At 38.5% G+C, this 20,259-nt stretch overlaps 1 protein-coding gene across 1 annotated transcript in view; it reads right to left on the bottom strand.

Moving 5' to 3' along the window:
* Positions 1 to 20,259, bottom strand: part of LOC306820897 (transmembrane protein 266-like) — a 46,230-nt gene that overhangs the window by 12,440 nt on the left and 13,531 nt on the right. Inside the window, exons 4-5 of the mRNA XM_079338963.1 lie at positions 5,185 to 5,339; positions 166 to 239 (exon numbers count right to left, since the gene is read on the bottom strand). Coding sequence (XP_079195089.1) covers positions 166 to 239; positions 5,185 to 5,339 — 229 coding nt within the window. The remainder of the gene's footprint in view (positions 1 to 165; positions 240 to 5,184; positions 5,340 to 20,259) is intronic.

The following is a 20,259-nucleotide window of genomic DNA, read 5'->3' as shown; positions in this document are numbered from 1 at the left end:
CTGTGTAATAAGAAGAAATGAAAAAAAAAAAAACTGAACCTGTTCCCCTGGGGAGTATTGTGACACTTAAACAAGGAACCAATAACATGGAGGAAGAAATATAACATGAAGAGAGCAATCACAGATTGTAATAAGGTTTTATGGACAGCAATAGACATGTCTCACCTCTGAGAAGAAGAGTGAAAGGATGATAAGGCTGATCCAATGGATAATGCTGGCAAATTGGAAAGCATTGGAAACTGTTGAGAGATGTGACAATGGTCAAAGGAGAAGAGGACACTAGAAACATTAAAGGTAAAACATGCTGTTTCCATTTCTACATGTATAAGGTGAGTGCATAAATGAATTCAACCTGCATCTACTCATAGTCTTGGCCACTAATCCTATTTCTGCAATCTCTATCCTGTTCCCACCTTATTCCCCACGCCTATATTTGTCTCTCTGGACTGACAGCAGCTAAAGCACTACATTTCAATAGATCTGAAATCCAGCAGTGCCCACACTGAGACTCAGGTATCATCAGAGCTGGATGCTAGCCAGTAATCGATGGTTACGTGTGACTACTGCCATTGAAAAAAGCCTCTGTCCATTATCAACCCTCTCCGTCACAGTCATTTACCAACAAACAATACCAGCTCCTCAGTGACTGCTGGAACGTCACACTCAGCGGTGATGGAAAGAGGAGGCACTGAATGTACATATGAGGATTTAATTAATAACAACCTAAGCTCTTCAGTAAAATAAAAAGAGGGACATAAATTCAAGGTCACACTTGCAGTATTATGGTCGTCAGTTATTGTTTAATGCTAATTTATTTTAATTGAACATTATTCATTAATTTACAAGTGCCATATTGGTGTACAATTAAATGTCATTTATCAACTTTTACAAATCCAGAAGAACCCAGCTGTGCCAATAAAGAAAAACTGCTGAATGTCAAAACACTCCAAAAAAACTAAACTTTACCCAAGCATCAAAAAGTTTTGAACAAAAAATGCCACTCGATTCTCAATTACATTTATAGATAGTGTTGCTTGTTGACGTGAATCTGGTTTATTTGCTTTTTTGTTCCAGATAGTTCAGTTGACTGGTTCCAAGACCTATAGTAAGGGTATTTTATCAGATATTTGGCCAATCTGGGAATAAATTCCTTACCAATAGATTTCTTCACAAACGTGTTCATAAAGGTGTCTTATAACACATAAAAAAACATTTAAATCCAACTCCCATAGGAAAATCCGTGAGAGCAGCTCAAAGTCGGGGTACCTGGAATAGCACTTTATTGTACTATATACTTGTTGGTGAAAATTTGAAAATGTTAACCTTTGCTTTTGGTAGCTTGTGAGGGGTCAAACTAGGGGTTCTTTAGGATTCTGAATCCATTGCAAACATTTGTTTTCAAAAAAATCCATTCCTTGGTGGAGAAATGGCCACGCCCACTTTTACATGTAAATTTACAATAGCTCTATATGTTGATTTTAATATCTCGAATACTAGTTAAAAAATATACTGCACCACATTGCTTAATGTATTAGGGGTCCATGTCTGAGCTTTCTTCACACTCTACTGTTCTTAAAGTGGGGATTTGGACCCCCTGGGGGCTTATGAGACACTGAGAGGGGGCTCGCGATATGCTTTCCATCACCAAATACAAAAGTTGAATGATCTAAAATTTCATATCTTACCCATTATGGTGGAAAAAAAACCCATTCAAATATTAGTTGAATTTTAACTAATGGTTAGCGCTGGCAAAGTAATTTATGCTTCCCATAAGTGAAACAATGCAGGTGTCTGCTGCTCCCTATGAATGACATTTGACACCTACATAAACTGGGTGTCTGTTAAGGAAATTGTGAATGTCCACACAGTCCTACTGTTTATACATTGTATTATTATACAGCATTTCTTACATTACTCTGCTGAAATAGAGACAGTCGGGTTCCCCGGTCTTTAGCACAGTTATTGGGGGGGTCCAAAGCTGAAATGTATGGTAACCTCTGCTCTATATCATCATTGATACAGTTCTTGCACGCTGTACCTTTACCATTTCTGCATGCCAAGATACATTCAACACCTTTCTCCATACAATTAAAGCTCCTCAGGAGCCATTGGGTCCTGTGTTTGAACCAGCTTATAACCATAAACTCCTCCCACCCATCAATAGTCACTGAGGTCCAAAAGACTCTGCTAAACCTTCCAGTCCCAGGTTTTGATATCGGCCTGGAGACTTTGCTTTGCAGCTTCACCCTCTATCTGTTGGAGGTACAGTTTCAAGTTAGACTAACTCAGCCACCGCCTTCCATAAGAACCTGTATCAAACCAGACACACTGACACCAGGTATAGAGTAACAGATGGTACATGATATGTGTACTGGAAAATGTGGATACCAGTTCTTTAATGGCTAAAGTAACTTGCAAAATGTTCACTGTTAAAACCAAGAACTCCTGTTTTGATCAACAGATCTGAGTAGATATGGTACGTTTATCACCAAGTGCAAAGCACCTGGTGCATTTATGCAACAACCTCTAATGTTGAAAAATTAAGCCGATGTGAAAGTGTCAAATCTTGCAGTATGTCGAGTGTCCACTAGAGGCTGGCTGCAGCGGCACAGGAAGTCACATACACACCCATTCAAAAAGCCTGTTTTTACAGCAGCCATGAACATGTTTACAGCCTGCTTCAAAAAACCAAATAGGTGTGATTAGCTCATGCCTCCATCCACACACATTGTACGGGGGGGGTGAATGTTTTGATGACTCATCAGTTTTGATTGGATGAAGGATAAGAGTTATTCACAATAAGGCGTGTAGCTGGGCTGATTGATAGGCAGGCGTGGTGTAGCTGGTGTCAAAATTTTCAAAACCTGCCTCAGCTCCAGCTCTTAGCCTGTCGTTAGGTTGGCTAAAAGTTAGGTTAACTCAAAGTTAGGTTGAGACAGGATTTTGAGCATAGAAACGATCGGCTTCCAAAGCCCCCTGCAGTAACAGACAGGTGATGTGACGTCACTCAGGCTTCTGCCATTCATATTTACAGCCTATAGTAACAACACAAGCAGAGACACAGGACCACGGTGATCCAGAGCTAAATGTGCAGGTACACTCACACTATTAGATTACTGCTTAGAAACTCGGAGACGAGCAGACAGTTTGTAAAAAATAGTATGTTGTGTTTTGATACGTGTTTCTAAGGGAACCTTATAAATATGCTGTTTTCTATATAATAGATGCTTCTTTGTTGTGCTTATTAAGATCTTATCTAAACAGATATCTGATTCGAAAAGTGCAAACTCAAATTATAAAAGTCACCTTGTATGGTTTTGGTCAGGTTCAGCCCATAAACAAAGTTAAAAGGACAGGCTGGGCTCTGAGAAAACTTGCATTGGCTCAGGTCAGTGGGGCATAGTGTAAGCTAAATGACAAAGGTACAGCGTGCAAGAACTGTATCAATGATGACGTAGAGCAGAGGTTACCATACATTTCAGCTTTGGACCCCCACAATAACTATGCTAGAGACTGGGGAACCCCACTGTCTCTATTTCAACAGAGTAATGTAAGAAATGCTGTATAATAATATAATGTATAAACAGTAGGACTGTGTGGACATTCACAATTTCCTTAACAGACACTCAGTTTATGTAGGTGTCAAATTCATAGGGAGCAGCAGACATCTGCATTGTTTCACTTATAGGAAGCATAAATTACTTTGCCACTGCTAACCATTAGTTAAAATTCAACTAATATTTGAATGGGTTTTTTTTCCACCATAATGGGTAAGATATGAAATTTTAGATCATTCAACTTTTGTATTTGGTGATAAGCATATCGCGAGCCCCCTGTCAGTGTCTCATAAGCCCCCAGGGGGTCCAAATCCCCACTTTAAGAACAGTAGAGTGTGAAGAAAGTTCAGACCTGGACCCCTAATACATTAAGCAATGTGGTGCAGTATATTTTTTAACTAGTATTCGAGATATTAAAATCAACATATAGAGCTATTGTAAATTTACATGTAAACGTGGGCGTGGCCATTTCTCCACCAAGGAATGGATTTTTTTGAAAACAAATGTTTACAATGGATTCAGAATCCTAAAGAACCCCTAGTTTGACCCCTCACAAGCTACCAAAAGCAAAGGTTAACATTTTCAAATTTTCATCAACAAGTATATAGTACAATAAAGTGTACCCTGGTACCCTGACTTTGAGCTGCTCTCACGGATTTTCCTATGGGAGTTGGAATTAAATGTTTTTTTATGTGTTATAAGACACCTTTATGAACACGTTTGTGAAGAAATCTATTGGTAAGGAATTTATTCCCAGATTTTTGCAATATGCCCTTACTACTAGAGGTACGAATCTTTTAAACCAGAGATAAATCTGAGGCCCCGTATTTTATAGGTTAGCTGAAAAAACAACAACAACGTCATTGTTTTCTTTTCTGAATCTAAATTGATTTTAGTCTTTTTTGGGAAGTTCTAGATACCTTTAGCTCTTCTAGCTTTAAACTCACGTCTGCATAAAACCCAATGTTAAGTATAGAGGTGGATGTCTCGTAAGTACTACTTACAATTTATAAATATCAGAAAAATGAAACTGCACTCCAACTAGAGACTCATTGGGATGACATGAAATAAGTTGGAAACAACTAGTTAAATATCTGTTTATTTGTTGTTTTTTGTACAAGTTTATTGTATTTCACATTTTTATGTGAAATTGTCATCGTCAAACTAAGCAGTAGGCCTAACCATAGCTTAAAAATGAATGTGTTGTAAAAAGAGGAATGAGAGAGAGAGTAGCCTTTGATGAAATAACTTAAGTATAGTCAAGTGACTTATCACTGTCATTAAGAACAGCACTGAGCTAAGATTTGCCCTTCTCTGTATGTCACAATGTGGTCATCTTCAAACGTCCATCTTTATCACAGGTTTAAGAATGTAACATTGTTCTCGAGCGGCGAAAAAGAAGAATAATGGCAAACACATTGGAAGAGGTAGGTCAAACTGCAGACAGGACACTTAAACTCCCTACAGCTCCAGTGGACACGCTCATGCATGTTAATGAACTGCTTTTCTCCCAGGTGTTCTGTGAACGTCACATAGTGCATTGCTGGAAATGAATGTGCACTCTTAGCAATTCTCCCTCTGATGAAATAAGGTTAAAATAAGAAAAAACAAATCAGCAGTTATTTACATTGTAGGAGTTTGGTGTCTATGAGCAGCTCCAAAGACAGGAAAAGCACCACCAGGATGACACAGGCCACCAGGATACAGTTGAAGCCAGCGCTGAGCAGACAGACCTGCCACAGGGCCACACGACGACCGCAGCATGGCTTTAGCCAGTTTGCCCTGAAAAGAAGAAAGACCAGAAATAAGATTGTGTTATGAACAGTATATAATATATTTGTATTTCTAGTCGTTGCAACCAGAAAAGGAAGCAAAGGAACAAAATAACATTTTACTTGTAATAACAGTAAGGCGAGCCAAAACATCAGCTATCTGCAACAGCAACAAATGCAATTATTTGTGGTCAATATTGCTGGTAAACAAAAGATAACCGTAGCAAGTATTGATAAATTGACAGACTGAAATGTGTAGAATTAATTATATGTGTTTTAACGGACATTGTTTACAGATTAATCTATACAGGTATTGATTGCCAGTCTAAGTGCAATACTGTTTTAACTGCCTGATACAACCAACAGAGGGCGACATATTTCACTTAGGTAAGGTGATGTCTGTTGAAAGAGCAAAGAGTGGTCAGAGACAGCATTGACAGAAAAGGGACAGTGAGGCTCTGTGATCTGGTGACTTGAGTATCAGTTGCCGGTGTGAGTGGAATATTGATGGACTCCTTTTAACACAGTGATGAACAGAGTCACTGTGGAGGATGCTGCCTGGCAGGATATGAGCAAAATCAGTGCCCCAAGAAACAGGTCAAAGTGTGAGACACAGAAATTAATTCAGTCAACACATAGATTTATTATTTCTTTTTTTTGTCCATCTGTAGGATCAGTATTTTCACTAAACTATCAATTACACATGTGAGAAAGTCTATAGAATTTTGGGCCTTTAACTCTGGAAACATGTTTCAGAGATTAAAAAAGAAGAAGAAAAAAGCTCTGTTTTTTCAGGTAAGGTAACAGGACAGCATTTTAGGCCACGACAGCGTCTGGCGAGACGACTCAATATTATTTAAAAATGGTGGTGAGCCTTGCAGAGCAGCTACGAGGCTGACAGTAGGAGATGAGAGAAACAATGCCTCTCACCAGCTCTCCAGCTGGAGTGGAAAGTTGGCTCTGCCCACTACCTTTCCCATCTCCCCATGCCCTGGCATACAGAAGACAGACGTTGGCAGAGCATTTCTCTCCTCTGATCATGTCTTCATTCTGTAGCATGGTGCTGAAATGACCTGCAACAGTGGCAAGATGGCTCAATTTCTTCATGCGCTTTAAAAAACAAAAAGTGTCTGTTATATTTGTTCTGTTATAATATCATCCTCATCAAATTTTATTTGAATAGTTGCATCCTTGAATGAGATTTAATTAAGGTTGTTTATTTATTGAAAGAGTAACATCTATCATTAAATGAATCCCCAAAACCTGTTCCTCAAGGAAAACGAGCACGTAATTGTCAGATTTCAAAGTATTTTGATAAAACATGGACATTTTTATTAACATCCTATGCAGAGACCAAACTTTACACAGGCATAACATGAATACAACTGCTAAACAGGCCATAAGCCTTTAGTGTAGCTGATTTAATGCTGAAGCAATAATATGTCCAGGGAGACACTTTTTATGTAACTTCCTCATTCCTTATGTGCAAACAAATTATAAAGGTAAGTCAATAAGTTAATACAAAAAGTTATAACGTTTATACAAAATGTCACTATGTGAGAATATTATGATGAGCATTAAAGGCAAGGCCCTGATACCAAACAATAAGTGTGCCATATAATGGCTGCCATATCCCTGAATAATGAACATGAGAAGACACTTTTAAAGTCTCCTTGTAATTTTCTCCCAGCGTAACACATTTTTCTCTGGATATGGGTAATTTTTCCAACAGCTGTGGAGTCCATCACTCCACCCTTCCACTGGCTAACAGAAGACATTATTCATCCAAGACTAGCATGGGCAGAGCCACAATCCTGTAAACAATGCAAAGCTAATCTAATAACGGCGCAATCATGCTGATAGCAATCATCTTCTTGGCTGTGGGAGGGGTGGTGTAAATGCACAAGCTCCAGATGGTGCCGAATCTGCTCCACCAGAGTCTTGGCGAGATTGCGGATGGCAGGTATTGTGCCATACTGAAAATCAGGTCTACATTAAACAGGTATTTTTTTAATTCTTAAGCTAATATTCCAATTATACTGGATTTCACTTTGGTAATGGGAGTGAATTTGGTGTAATTCTCTATGCTGAGCTCTATTTCAGAATCCTAGGAGCTAACAACTTGCAACAGGCAAGTTTAACAGTGATGCAGCTTGTAGGCTCATACGGTCTTTGTAGACATGAAGACCAAATAGCCACCACCTATATGTTTCCCTACTAAAAGCAACTAAAAAGAAAATAAAATCTAACAAACAAGTAGCACAATTTTATTGCCAATGTCAAGCCAATATATTAAAATACATAACTTACTGTTGAAAAAAATTTATTCTTTTAAGCAACAGTCACTGAGAACTAGAATGCATATCTTAACTGGTACTCAAAAACTGAAAACATTCATGACATTGTTAATGTGGTAATTAAATGTATCGTCATTCAAAAAGGTACTGAGTTAATGTTCTAACTGAACCACAATTCAAATATTAACTGGCTGCTGTTGATCTGTTCCACCAGAGCAGTTTATATTTGTTGCCCTTCTGAAGGCCACCTTGACAGTAGCTGAAGGTATGTGGAGCTATTCATTTATCCTCTACTCCCCAATTTCGAAGCACACTCTGGGGATTTGCATCAGTCTACCTCCTGTCATAACCTTCTCCTTGCATCTTCATGGATGTGTGGCTCCACACAATATACAGTAGAGTCTCATCAAATCAAACTGTTTTTTTTTTGTTTTTTTTTTTAAATTAGATCCTCATAGTTAGAATCTTTTCTAAAGTTGACTCACAACAATGCAGTTTCTCCATGGCGTCATGTTAGTGCAAATAAGACTGATTGCGGTCAAAGACTATCATTTACTTTTCTTCACCACGGTTAAAGGAAAAATAGGAATAAAGAAAATCAGTGCATTTCCACCATTCAAATATTTCATTGCCTCAAACAACCTCTATTTCCGGAGGTTATGGTTTTGCAAACATCCACCATGTGATTAGATAGTCCATCAAAGTGCATCTTGAATCAAATGATTTCACGCTTCATTCAACTGCTGCAGGCAAGCAAACAAAAAAAAATAAAAAAGGATAATCACCAGAACAATAAAACTCCTTGAGTGGGAGTAGTAAAGGGAAGTGGTAAAAGTGAAATACTCTTTTCACTTATTTTATAAGGGAATATCCTTGTCTGTTTTGTAATGGCACTATGAATCCTCTAATACTGCAGACAGCCCCAATCAAAACCTAAGACTACGGTACTTAAAGGAAAGTACACTTTAGCTTTAATTGTACTACTTCCCTAAAGTCTGTAAAATAGAACAACTGGCTAAATCTCAGGCACACTGAGGTCTTGAGTCTAAGCTCCCTCATTGCACCCAGTCACTACAAGTTTAAACAGGGTATGTTATTATAGTCAGGAAAGCTAACAAGAACAAAGCATTAAAGTAACAATGTGACATTTTTGGAAAAAGACTTGCTCCCTTTCTTGTCACTTTGTCGAGGAAGTAAACCACTCGAACACAGCATGTTACATGTTGCATTACTCATGCAAGCTAGAAGTAAAAAACAAACAACAAAAAAATACTGGAAACAGCTAGCCTGTCTTGTGTTTAAAAAAGTAGTTTGGTGGGGGTGTGTTGTCAGACTTATTTTTTTTTGGGCTGAAGCAGTGACTTCATGTAATCTCTGTTGGTTGCCTAGCAACTGCACCGTTAAACACTTCAGGAAGCGTCTGCTCCTGGCATATGTTTATAAAATAGTTTTAGAGGCTTGGTTGGGGTGTAAATCATAATATTTGAACAATTCTTTGAATCTCTATATGCTGATTGGACATGTACTGCCAAATTATACATTTTGTTTTGATGATTCAGGACCTTGTGACTGACATAAAAAATGTTCACAAAGGTCTATTTTATTCAACAGTTATAAATTCTACAGAAAAAAGTCAACTACATTATAATTACACAATTCGGACATTTTCGTAAAAACTATTCTTTACCTTTTGGCTAAGTAAGGCTCCCTGTCGTTATTATAGGCTTAGGAAATAGTCCATTGGGTATCTATACCCAAGGGTTAAAGGCTATAGCACGGTGTATAGCTAAAAGACATGAGATTGTTTAAAATCTTCTCTTCTTGAATTGAACATGTAAAATATCCATCTGTCCCTTAAAATTGGTATAGATGTGTGTTTCCCGACTGATGAGTGGAGCTTGATCCAATGAACATCCAGAAGCAGAGCTTAACTCACTTGTTCATATTTCATGGAGAGGTGGCATCATAGCTATGATCAAATCTAACGCTAAGCTAAAATTATTCAACATTATGTTTTTAAAAGCTCTAACCCAGAAGCTCATGCATCTCTCTCTCTCATCTCTCTCTCTCTAACACACGTACACACACAGTTACATATGAATTAGAGATGAGAGTTCACAGGCAGTGCGAAACAGTCAGCTATAATACGTTAGACAAATAGGCTGAATTCAGTGAATGTGTGTGTCCTTACTTTATGTCACGCCAAAACTAGTCCAGCCCAGAGGGGATGCAGTCAGACGCTGTCGGTGACACATGCAGTATATTAATGAGTCTTATTAAAGACTGAACAGGAGCAAATGTTGTTTCTCTGACCTGCTCAGCCCTGACGGTCTGACACAACCACCTGGCCCAAGTCACTAGTAGACAAGCACAAACAGCGGACAAGGTCACTCCTCAAACTCTCTGGTTTTTAACTCGCACTGACATTTTCATAACCTTGTTCTGTATTCATCTATAAAGCAAAGTCCGATTTTTTATTTTAATGTTGGTCCAATGACACTTCTATTGGGAGAGAAACATGAGTGAAATGTGTAGCTTAGACCTCTTTCTCTCTCGCCCACTCATTCTGTCTTTATCTCTCCTGCTTTCTTTCTCCTTCCATTCCCTCTTCCTTTACATCCTTCCTGCTGCCAGTATGTGTACAAGCAGGTAGATATAGCCGTCACTGCCTTCCACTGTCGGAGAGATTGAGTGGAGCTGGACAAGGAAACAGAGGAGCGAGATTAAATCAGGGGAGGTAATCGATACCAGCATGTCGAGAGAGCCTCCGAACGCTGGGACTTTCAGACTCACAGCACCCGATGCTCTCTACAGCTCTTCAAGTGCTCCACTGAAGGAGAAGGAGTAATATTGCTCAAAATGAACTTATCCACAGTCGAAACCAGTAGAGTGAATACATTTTATTTTCATACTTTCATATGCATAAAATTTCTGACTCAGAAGTAGAAATTCTAATTGATAGCATAGACTCACTCATGGGGAAAAATTGTGATTCTATGATTTTAAGTGGTAACACTGCTTTGTCTTGTTTGCCATTTTTGTTCACAGTAACTTAAAGGAAATAATTAATATCAGTGTGTTTATTCAGGGCCTTCTCATTTGATTCATCTATTTAAAATCTTTCAGAATTATACAAATACAAGCATTTTCTATTTTAAACTCTTTACGAAGTGCCTCTTGCATTATTGATTTTTTTTATTTTTTATTGTGTTTTCCTTAAGGGTAGAGATGATTCGATTGTGGGCCATCAGATCTTCCTTTTTTGTTCATTCCAAGTTCAAAACACTTTTAATTTCTTGATGATTTAACCTTCTTTCTCTTCTCATCACATGAAACATCAACATCTGATCCCAAGACTAGTGCAGAGAAAATCTTTAAGGGAAAATATAATAACATACAATAAGATTCATTAAATGGTTTCTCCAGAAAGACTCAAAATTCTCAGTTGCTCCCTTTCAGACCAAAGCCCTACAAAGCCTAAACGGACACTGCAGCACAGGGACAAATGCATGCCAGCCAGTGGATTCTTACACATGGTTATTAATATTTAACATTTAATTTATTGGACAATATGCCTTTATTTGATAGAACAGTGAATAGTAGGAGAGAGAGGGAATAACATGCAGAAAATATATCACAAGTCAGAATCAAATCTGGACTGTCTGTTGGAGGACTATAGTCTCTGTATCCTGGGTGTGAGCTAACCCCTAAAGGCCAACATGCCCAACATTGGTATTATAATCATTCCTAATGAACTATTTGAGTAAATGAAGAAAAAAAGTTGAAGAAATGGTTACATTTCTGGCCTGAAAAGATAAAGATGAAGAAGCACACTGTACAACGTGTTGTAGCACTATGTGTCCTTCAACAACAAGCAGAAGGATTAGACACTGTTTTGTCTAAACAGTGTTTTTTTGTGTCAAACACAAATTTAAATGTTTAATTTTAACTTGCAACTCATGAGTTTACATGAGTTCTATTGTTGGCTAATTATCAGGAGTGCTTTGAAACTGGTGAGACACAACTATTTCTGGAATGTGAGGTGTGAATGTGAATTTAGAAGTTCAGTGAGATCATCTCAACACTTTTCATGTTGCATTACTGTGAAAGAAATGTGACCTCAGTGGATGAAACTAACAGAGAACCAAACTGAGAAAGAAATCTGTCAAGATTCAACCTTCTGTTTGAATCAAGTAAAGCATTTATGGTCAGGTTTTAGCATTTGGTAAGTTTAGTTCAACAAGAGTTCACAGCCACCTCAGCAGCACTGTGAGGTCATTCTTCAGCACTGTGTGTTTTTAAGTATCATAGCTCTTGCTTATTGCCACCTCATACCAGTAGTAATGTTTGTATATTGTTGGTTCACTCAAGTCAGTACGCATCATCTTCTGGAAATTATTTGAGGAACGGGGTTGACTTGTAGCAATTAATTATAAAGTTGTTAAGAGATTTTATTCATCTGACAAACAAATATCACAAACCAGGATCCTGTTTAGAAACATTGATTTGGTCGTCTGAATCAGAGTACTCCCATTGGGCTTCATTCACAAACTGTTCATAAATCTAATTGTCTAATTGTCCATTTCATATAGCCATGAAACCTTGAGGTTGACATACATGATTGTGATTTCCAAGATAGTGTAGAGTTTTAGCCGTGCTGAAAGAACTTGCACCTGGTGCCTTAAGAAGAGATTGCATTAGACTGTCAAAACATGTTTGAAGACTGTGGCTAAAGTCTTATCAGCTGATTCTGACTGCCAATGTATGTACAGAATTGCTAACTCTGTAATGTAAGTCCCTGGAACGGCATCTAAGACCCAGACACACCACTCAGTGTTGCCTTAAAGGCCATTTCTTGCAAATTCTATTAGTTTTCACCTCACCACTCTCGTCGAGATATACCAATCAGATGTCCTTATATGGAGAGATGGGAGCACGGCAATATGCTAATTGCAGGTTACGGGCATGCACCTGTCACTTTAGAATGAGTATGATTCACTAATATATGCAAGGTGGGGAGGACAAAATTGACTAGTACGCACATCTCATCAACCTGACAGAGTATGAGCAGAGGGATAACATTTCGACGAGTACAGTATATTGGTGAATAAGGCCAGGTGAGAGCGCCATTGGAAATGTTTTTGTTGATTTATTACTGAACACTTGAACCGGAACAATCTGGTCATTTTCTGAAGTCTTTCCTTTTCTGAATTCTTCTTCATGTACTATATCAAATTAATGTATTTTATCTTTTCACTGTTTTTTTTTATATATATATATGCATTGACTATACATACAGCAAGACATCTTGCGTTCATAAAAGTTTGTGGGGGGTTATCACAGATGCACAAGTGACCGTCTTCTTCCTGATGAAGGGATTATCAGTGTTTCCTTTTTCAAGCACAATCAGTTTTCTGATGGCACACACACCTGACAAACAAGCTACCAAACATGCAGCATCCTATCCTCCCACTGAAACAAATGAGTCTACAGCAGGCTCCACATTTGAACACCCAACACGCACTCAGTCACAAACACACAGTGCCTTCTGCTAAAGCAAGCGTGGAAAAGGATGGAGTACCAACTAAGCATAAAATACATGCTGAGTTTCCCTGATGCTGTCAGATTGCAGGTAATTAATTTTACATTTGAAAGGTTCCCCATTACCATTGCCTGTGCACCATTGATCACAACACATCAGTACGGAAGAGGCGAGCCCAAAACTCCTGCTGCAGCTTCTTGAGGAAACACAACCTGTGAAATACATGACTGATCCTGAAGCCAACATATACATCTCTATGTCCCTTCTTATGCCTAGGAACATACTGTTTTCTTTTTACTTCCACCATAGTCTGAAGGAATTGTGGCAAATGATATATTATAATTATGTATATTTTCATATAAAAGCAAAAGGGAAGCTAGGCTGAGTTTTAGGCTGGTAAGCATCAGAACATGTCGTGCTTATGTTGTACAACAAATGTAAAGAAGTGCTGTGATCCAAATAGTTTATAACATATTGAAAGACATCTGATTTGATGTTAAATAAGTCCTATAGTAGGTTTTAGTGTTGTGAAAGAGTTGGAGAGACTTCTGACAAACAGGAAAGTCAGCACCACAAGAAAAGAAAAATGTTTGCATTTCCGTAGATCAGTCAAAATTGTCTCTACCCACAAACATACTACACGTCATAATATAGATTGTATCTAACCTGCAGCTACATGAGGAGTTGAAGCTTACCATAAGCACTTTCTCTTCCACACTGAACAAGGGCAACCAGTGTTCAGCTTTCCCTCGCAGTCCTGTGGGAACGCTGGGGAAAGACTCATTTGTATGTTACAAGGGGACCGGAAGGTCACTGTGTGTGTGTGTGTGTGTGTGTGTGTGTGTGTGTGTGTGTGTGTGTGTATGTGTGTGTGTGTGTGTGTGTGTGTGTGTAAGTGAGTGATTGAGTGAGTATGAATGAGGGTATTCTGTATTCTATGCAAGTATACATATGCATTCACAGTTAAAGCCTGATCAATGTACTCTTACTATAGACAGCAGTGACAGCACTCAGATGATGTGACAGGTGAAGCTTATTTCAGATGCAGCAAAACAAATGGATAACACTTTATATAAAGGTGCTTGTAATTAGCATTAATTAGTAGGTAATATATCATCTATAAGACCGCAGGACATGCTTATTAACATAAATAACTCTATATAAGTGTTAATAAAAGTATAATTAACACATCTATCATTCTATATAAGATACTTATAGGCTTGAAACATATTTAAAGTACATATATTGATTCTGAATAGCCGACTATACCTGATATTTGTTTTGATTTTGCAAATATCGTCTAATTTTGAATGTTTAGAGCAATGAAGGATGGTCAAACCTTCTTGAATCAAATATCTTTTACGTAGTGTGATAGTTTCGGTCTAATGGGATATGTAGACACTGGTTTGTTCATTGAAACAGAAGCACTTTGATTCAAGGGCAAAGTTTCACACAGTTTTAAAATGATGAAATGCCACTTATTGTAAAATAAATACAACTATTTTTGGAATCTCTCATGTGAAAGGTTTGACTTGTCCATTTGTCCTTAAGACAGACAGAAAACTATTTGACAGACAATGAACACTCAGCTTCTCCCTATGGCAGAGGAATTAAGAAGCCTGGAAGATAACAGGGAGGCCAGTTACTCCCAGGTTGCTGTCTCAGACTTCTTCCTGCGCTCTCTAATTAAATCAGGCCAAATTGGCTCGACCAGGTGAAAGCCTACAGAGAATGCATTATTTCAAAAAGCAAGGGTTTAACATTGGACTTTTCCCCTCCCCATCCTTTAACAAAGTTGTAGTGAGTCAAGTAAAAATGCTGCAAATGAACTAAAGCCAATGGTTTAAAAAAAAATCCTTGTAGTACATTGTTAAAACTAACTCTCAGACTTCGAGGGGGTTCCTTATTAACTTCTAATAACAATGTTTATTACCAAACTTTAGAATTTTCTAAAATTGTGTTCCTACATTTCATGGGCAGAAGGAAACAAACACGGAAAAAACAATTCAATTTGGACAATGATTTTAAAATGAACGGCATGATATCAAATTATCAAATAAAAAAGTTAGATTTTCTTACCCTGTCATGTTGCAATAATGCTTAAAAATAAAGTTAATCTTAATGCTTTTAATGTCCCTGAATCAAACTATGACAATTTGATCTTCTTTACAATAAACTCTTCCTTAATTATTGCTCAGAGGCCAGTCGTTATTTTTTCCAAATTAGAACATTTGGACCCTTGGACTAAAGCCAGGAGGTGGCACTGTTTTTTTGTTGTTGTTTTTTTCCTCTTTCCCCCCTTTGCGCTCTACAAATTTAGATGAACCATCTGGTGCATGTTTCTAACCCTGGACTCCTTACACATTTGGAACAGCCATATCAGCAACATATGCTTCTGTCTCCACGTCTGGCAACCACACAGCCATCACTGGGATGGAAGGTGACATCATTGCTCTGCTCAGGTGAGCACTTGTCATGGCTGTAGGGGGTGGGTGGATGATCCTTTCAAGCATTTAAATCTTAAAATCTTTCCAAGCTGCAGGCTTTTATTCAGGTTTTATTGCATGCATTAATTTTGACTATTTTAGCCCAGGTAAGTCGCCTTATCCCTTCTTAAACTTGCATCTTGCTCTTTACTCCGAACTTTTAAATACCTTCTTAAGTGTATTATAGTTGTTGGTAGCAAGATTTCTTTTTCACTGAGCAGGCTTTGTAGCTGCTTGTGAAGTGTAAGGTGCCTTAATGAAAAGTAGTTGTTTCATGAAATTTTAAATGGCCAATGTTAAAGTTTACATCCAGAGTTAAATTTGAGTCTGTGTTCGACTTTGTATTTGAACAGCTACAAATCTGAATGTTATAACTAATTATATTCATGGTCACCTGTCATTGTCACATGACTTACTGCCAGTCTAACAGGTTTTGGTTGCTGTTGCCTACAAAGTCAATTATAACATTTTTCACGTGATTGCATTAGTTCACATCTTGAGCAGTTTTTATACTCTGATACTAAAGAAAGAAAAAAGTTAATATTAACTTTCAAAAGTCCTTCCTTGTGTTCTGAACCAATCATACAAGCCAAATATATCTATTATTTCTAGTTTTCAATTTAATGCATTTTTTATTAGTTGTTTTTTTTTAAGTTGTTGTTAGACCATTTAAGTGACTATTAATTTGCCAATTAAAAAATTAATGCAAGCTTTAGATTACTTCAGGCCCATCAATTCTCCCTTGCTGAATTTTTTCCCAATCAGTATCATCCCACACAAATACAAACTGAAACACACCAACAGAACCCTCCAACCCAAAAAAAAAGAGCAAACAAACAAAAGCAGATTGATGACTAGGAGAAGAGTGGGCGGCCATGAAAGTGCTGAACACAAGCCCACGCCACCTTGGTCCTCCCAGCATTTTTCCTAGACAGGAAGATGGATGGGCCCAACTCTATTAATAACCACACTCCACTTACCATGACGCCAAAACTGCTAACACTGCAACTGCCCCCTGATGCTAGCTAGAACAACCACCTCCCACAAAGTCGCCCACATCTCTCCTGATAGCAACACTGTGTTAGGCAGCAACACAGCAACGGGTGCTGGAAATCTTCAAAGTGTCCACCTTTCTTCACCTACAATGCAGGACCGTGAACTAGAGGTTCTTAAGGTTTGTAAAATAGCCTCTGGTAGTTTTGATCAGTTCGATATTTTAAGTGTGTGTTACACTCTTAGCATTTAGATACAATTCAGTCCAGGTATTGGACAGGCATCTATGAAATTAAGGTAAAACATTGATATACAAAGATGAGGTTTGAGAGAAAAAAATGGAAGCAGAAGTAAAAGAGAACAGAAAAATAAGGGAACATTTAAAAATATGGAGGAAAAGTAGGGATAATAGCCCTCTTAATATACAGAAGCATCAATGAAGGAACATTATTGTTCCTAATGAGATGTGACAGCCCAGCATAAACAGGAAGTGAACCATGATTACAGAGAATACGATTATCAACCAGTGCAATGAGAAAGCTTCTCAGGCCTGTCCTTGTTCTCTCTCTCTCTCGGTGTATGAATATTCTTAGTGTTGTGTGTCTGTTCATCATGCATGTATAAATGCACAGTGTGTTTGTGCAAGCGTGTGTGTTTCTGTATGATCAAGGATAGGATGTGTGCGAGTGATTGCTTCTCCATTGTGTGACGTGAGGGCAGCACATTATAGAAAAGATAGCAGTAAGGTCAGCTCCACCTTCACGATGCTACGGGCTGTGATATGTAAACATGGCTGACAGTAGGTGCTTCATCACAAGGTGGCAGTTTGACACAGGAGTTTTTTCTCTTGATTAATCCCTTCAGCCTGCTTCCTGCTATGAAATATGCTGCAACATTACAGTTTACACACACCATTATACACAAACCTCTATAGGTTTAGTACCTATTCTTAAAAACAAAATTAGCCTTTTTTGCTGGTTAATTGAATATAAAGTTAAACTTTCAACTCCTCAAGACCAAACAAAAAAAATTTGTTAGTATTATGATTTAAAAAAACAATTAAAAAAAACCTCCCCAACCAATCAGGTGGCACTGTGTTGATGAAACACCTTCACCATGGTTGTGACATTCAGACTGTCAGCATCCCACACTCTCATTTTGCCAGACATCACTGCTGAGCTTGCCTAAACATTTCCCATGTGCAGCTTCCTTCATGACGCTCCTTTAATGTGTCAGAAAGCCAATGATCCAGCTGATGCGGACTGGGGGTTGGGAAGGAGGGCCAATCCACTTTCCCAGGTAGAGTCAGTAGAGCGGCCAGCAGATTTCTCTTTCAATGAATATATACGTTCATTTTAATGGCTATCCCACTTCTGCTGTCTCAACTTCACTTCATCGTTCCACACGCCATAAAAAGGTTCATTTCCTCTGCCCCATTTCCCTAAAGGTGAGTTTTACAGTCAGTCTCTCTGCTAGATGGACTCAAGCTTTTCCATTTTGCATCCTGAAAGCAAATACAGAAATGGTCCTGAAGGTGCTTACATTCTGTAATGACAAAGTCAACTGAGAGGTAGCTGATGTCAAAGCCACCAACTGCAGCAGGAAATCGCTGTAAAACGTGATGATGGTGCACAGGCATCATGATCGTGCACATCAGTAAAGCAGACTAATGACCACTGTCTAAGAGGACGATCGATACGGTAATGAGGAGAAGGAGGCACAGGCGTAATCACTGTAGGCCCCAGCGGTGCTGAAATCCACAGTATATGAAAATCTGTTCCTTTGCAAGGGGTGTGCGTGTAGGTGTGTGTGTGTGTGTGTGGGGGGGGGGGGGGGGGGGGGGGTCACACATGCTATCTTTCTTGCCATCTAGCTGAATCAAATGACTAGGTCTTAATGTAAGAGGAAGCCTCTATGTGCATGTTCTCAGCTTTCTTTCTTGATGCCGATTCTTGCTTCTGGTCACTGATCTAAACTGTCTAAAAATCTCACAGGTCAGCACTGACAACTGATGTGACAGCTGCAAACAGCAGGTGTCACTGACATTTCACCTCCATTATCACAGAGACAAAGAAATAAAGAGCCATAGGAATGAATGCAAGTTCCCAATACAATGGCACAAGGCCTGCTAATGGTGATTAATGGGAGGGATTAGTGCAGCATTTAAGGTATAGTGGAGATGTAACATGCACATTACTGGAGCTCATGCCTGGTGGTTCTAAATGGAATTTCATTAAGCAAAAGAAAGAATGATGAGTTTTACAACTCCCACTGGCAGCATTTTTACAGGCCGACATTTTGCACTAATGACTTGAATATGAAATAGTGACCCCATTGAACCGAGCACAGTTTGAGTAAATTGAGCTCACTGGTAAAATAACCTTCACCGCAGTGACTTGTAAATTGGTTGTTGGAGATTCTTTCAGCAGGGGCTCAGGACCAGGAGGAGAAATTTAGCATCTCGCCCTCGGACCAAAGCTCATTTGAACTTATTGGTAGTTTCATATTTTGATTACCCAATCAAAATATGTGACACAGTTATCAGCTGAAACTTACAGGTATTTCACAGGTTGAGCTACAGTAGATAATGTATGCATAATTAATCACAGTGACACAGTCAGTGTCTGCACCGCCCACTGTTGAGAGTGCGTCTGTGAAATCCATCTGTTTTTGGCCGTCACTGGCTATCTGCAGGGAACCAATGGAGTGAGACCTGATATGTGTCAAACAGAGTACTTGGATAAGGAAGGGTCTATGGATTTGTTGTGTGTGTGTTTATGTGCATCATGGTGAGAGGGTGTGTTAAGAGCCAGATTTGAGTCACAGTTGCGGTACAAAAATATAGAAAGACCGGACGGTGGGCAGGTTTTAAAAAAGGGGGGAAAATCTGTTAATGTTGTGACTAATCAAGTGGATAGCTGTGATGTGACCTCATATCCATATGCCATACCAGGATCTCACACAATCAGGAAAACACAGAAAAACAAACAGATGCAATGCAGGCACCTTTTTGTTGATTTTTTTGTTGATTTTAATGTCTGTTTCGCTCATCCCTTCTGGTTTGTATTATGCTGCTTTCTTATATCATGAACTTGAATTGTATGTAACCTATAACATTAAGCCTTGTAGCGGCATGATACATTTAAGACTATCGTAAAAGAAGCAAAACCGGTCTTGAAAAAGAGTAAAAGCTTTATATTATCATAACTTTTAACAATATATGAAGTCACAAAACAAGGGTTTGAGTGTTACAATACAGCATTAAGTAGACTGCTTTTGTTCACCAATGTGAGATAATGAAATATGATTGCGTGTATACTTGAAGCGGGCAAACGACTGGCAAGAAATTAAACGTCCCATGGTTTTTGCCTCATGTGTCATATAATTGTTGTTCTTACTGTAGGCAGGCAGGGTCTGGAGTGATAAATAGATCTGACTTAATTTATGGATGCTGGATGACACAGAGGTTTTCCCTTAATGATAAATGGGAGCCATCCTGAGTAACAGGAACAGCATGACAAGGACTGAGGCTGGATACTAAACACATGATGGATGATAATCTTGTATACCAAGTGGCATTTATTCAAGTGTGATGAGGCATTGACATGTGTG

Source organism: Symphodus melops (genome assembly GCF_947650265.1).
Source record: "Symphodus melops genome assembly, chromosome: 3".
NCBI lineage: Eukaryota > Metazoa > Chordata > Actinopteri > Labriformes > Labridae > Symphodus > Symphodus melops.
Note: the sequence above shows the minus strand (reverse complement) of the source record. Positions and strands in the feature narration are given on the sequence as shown.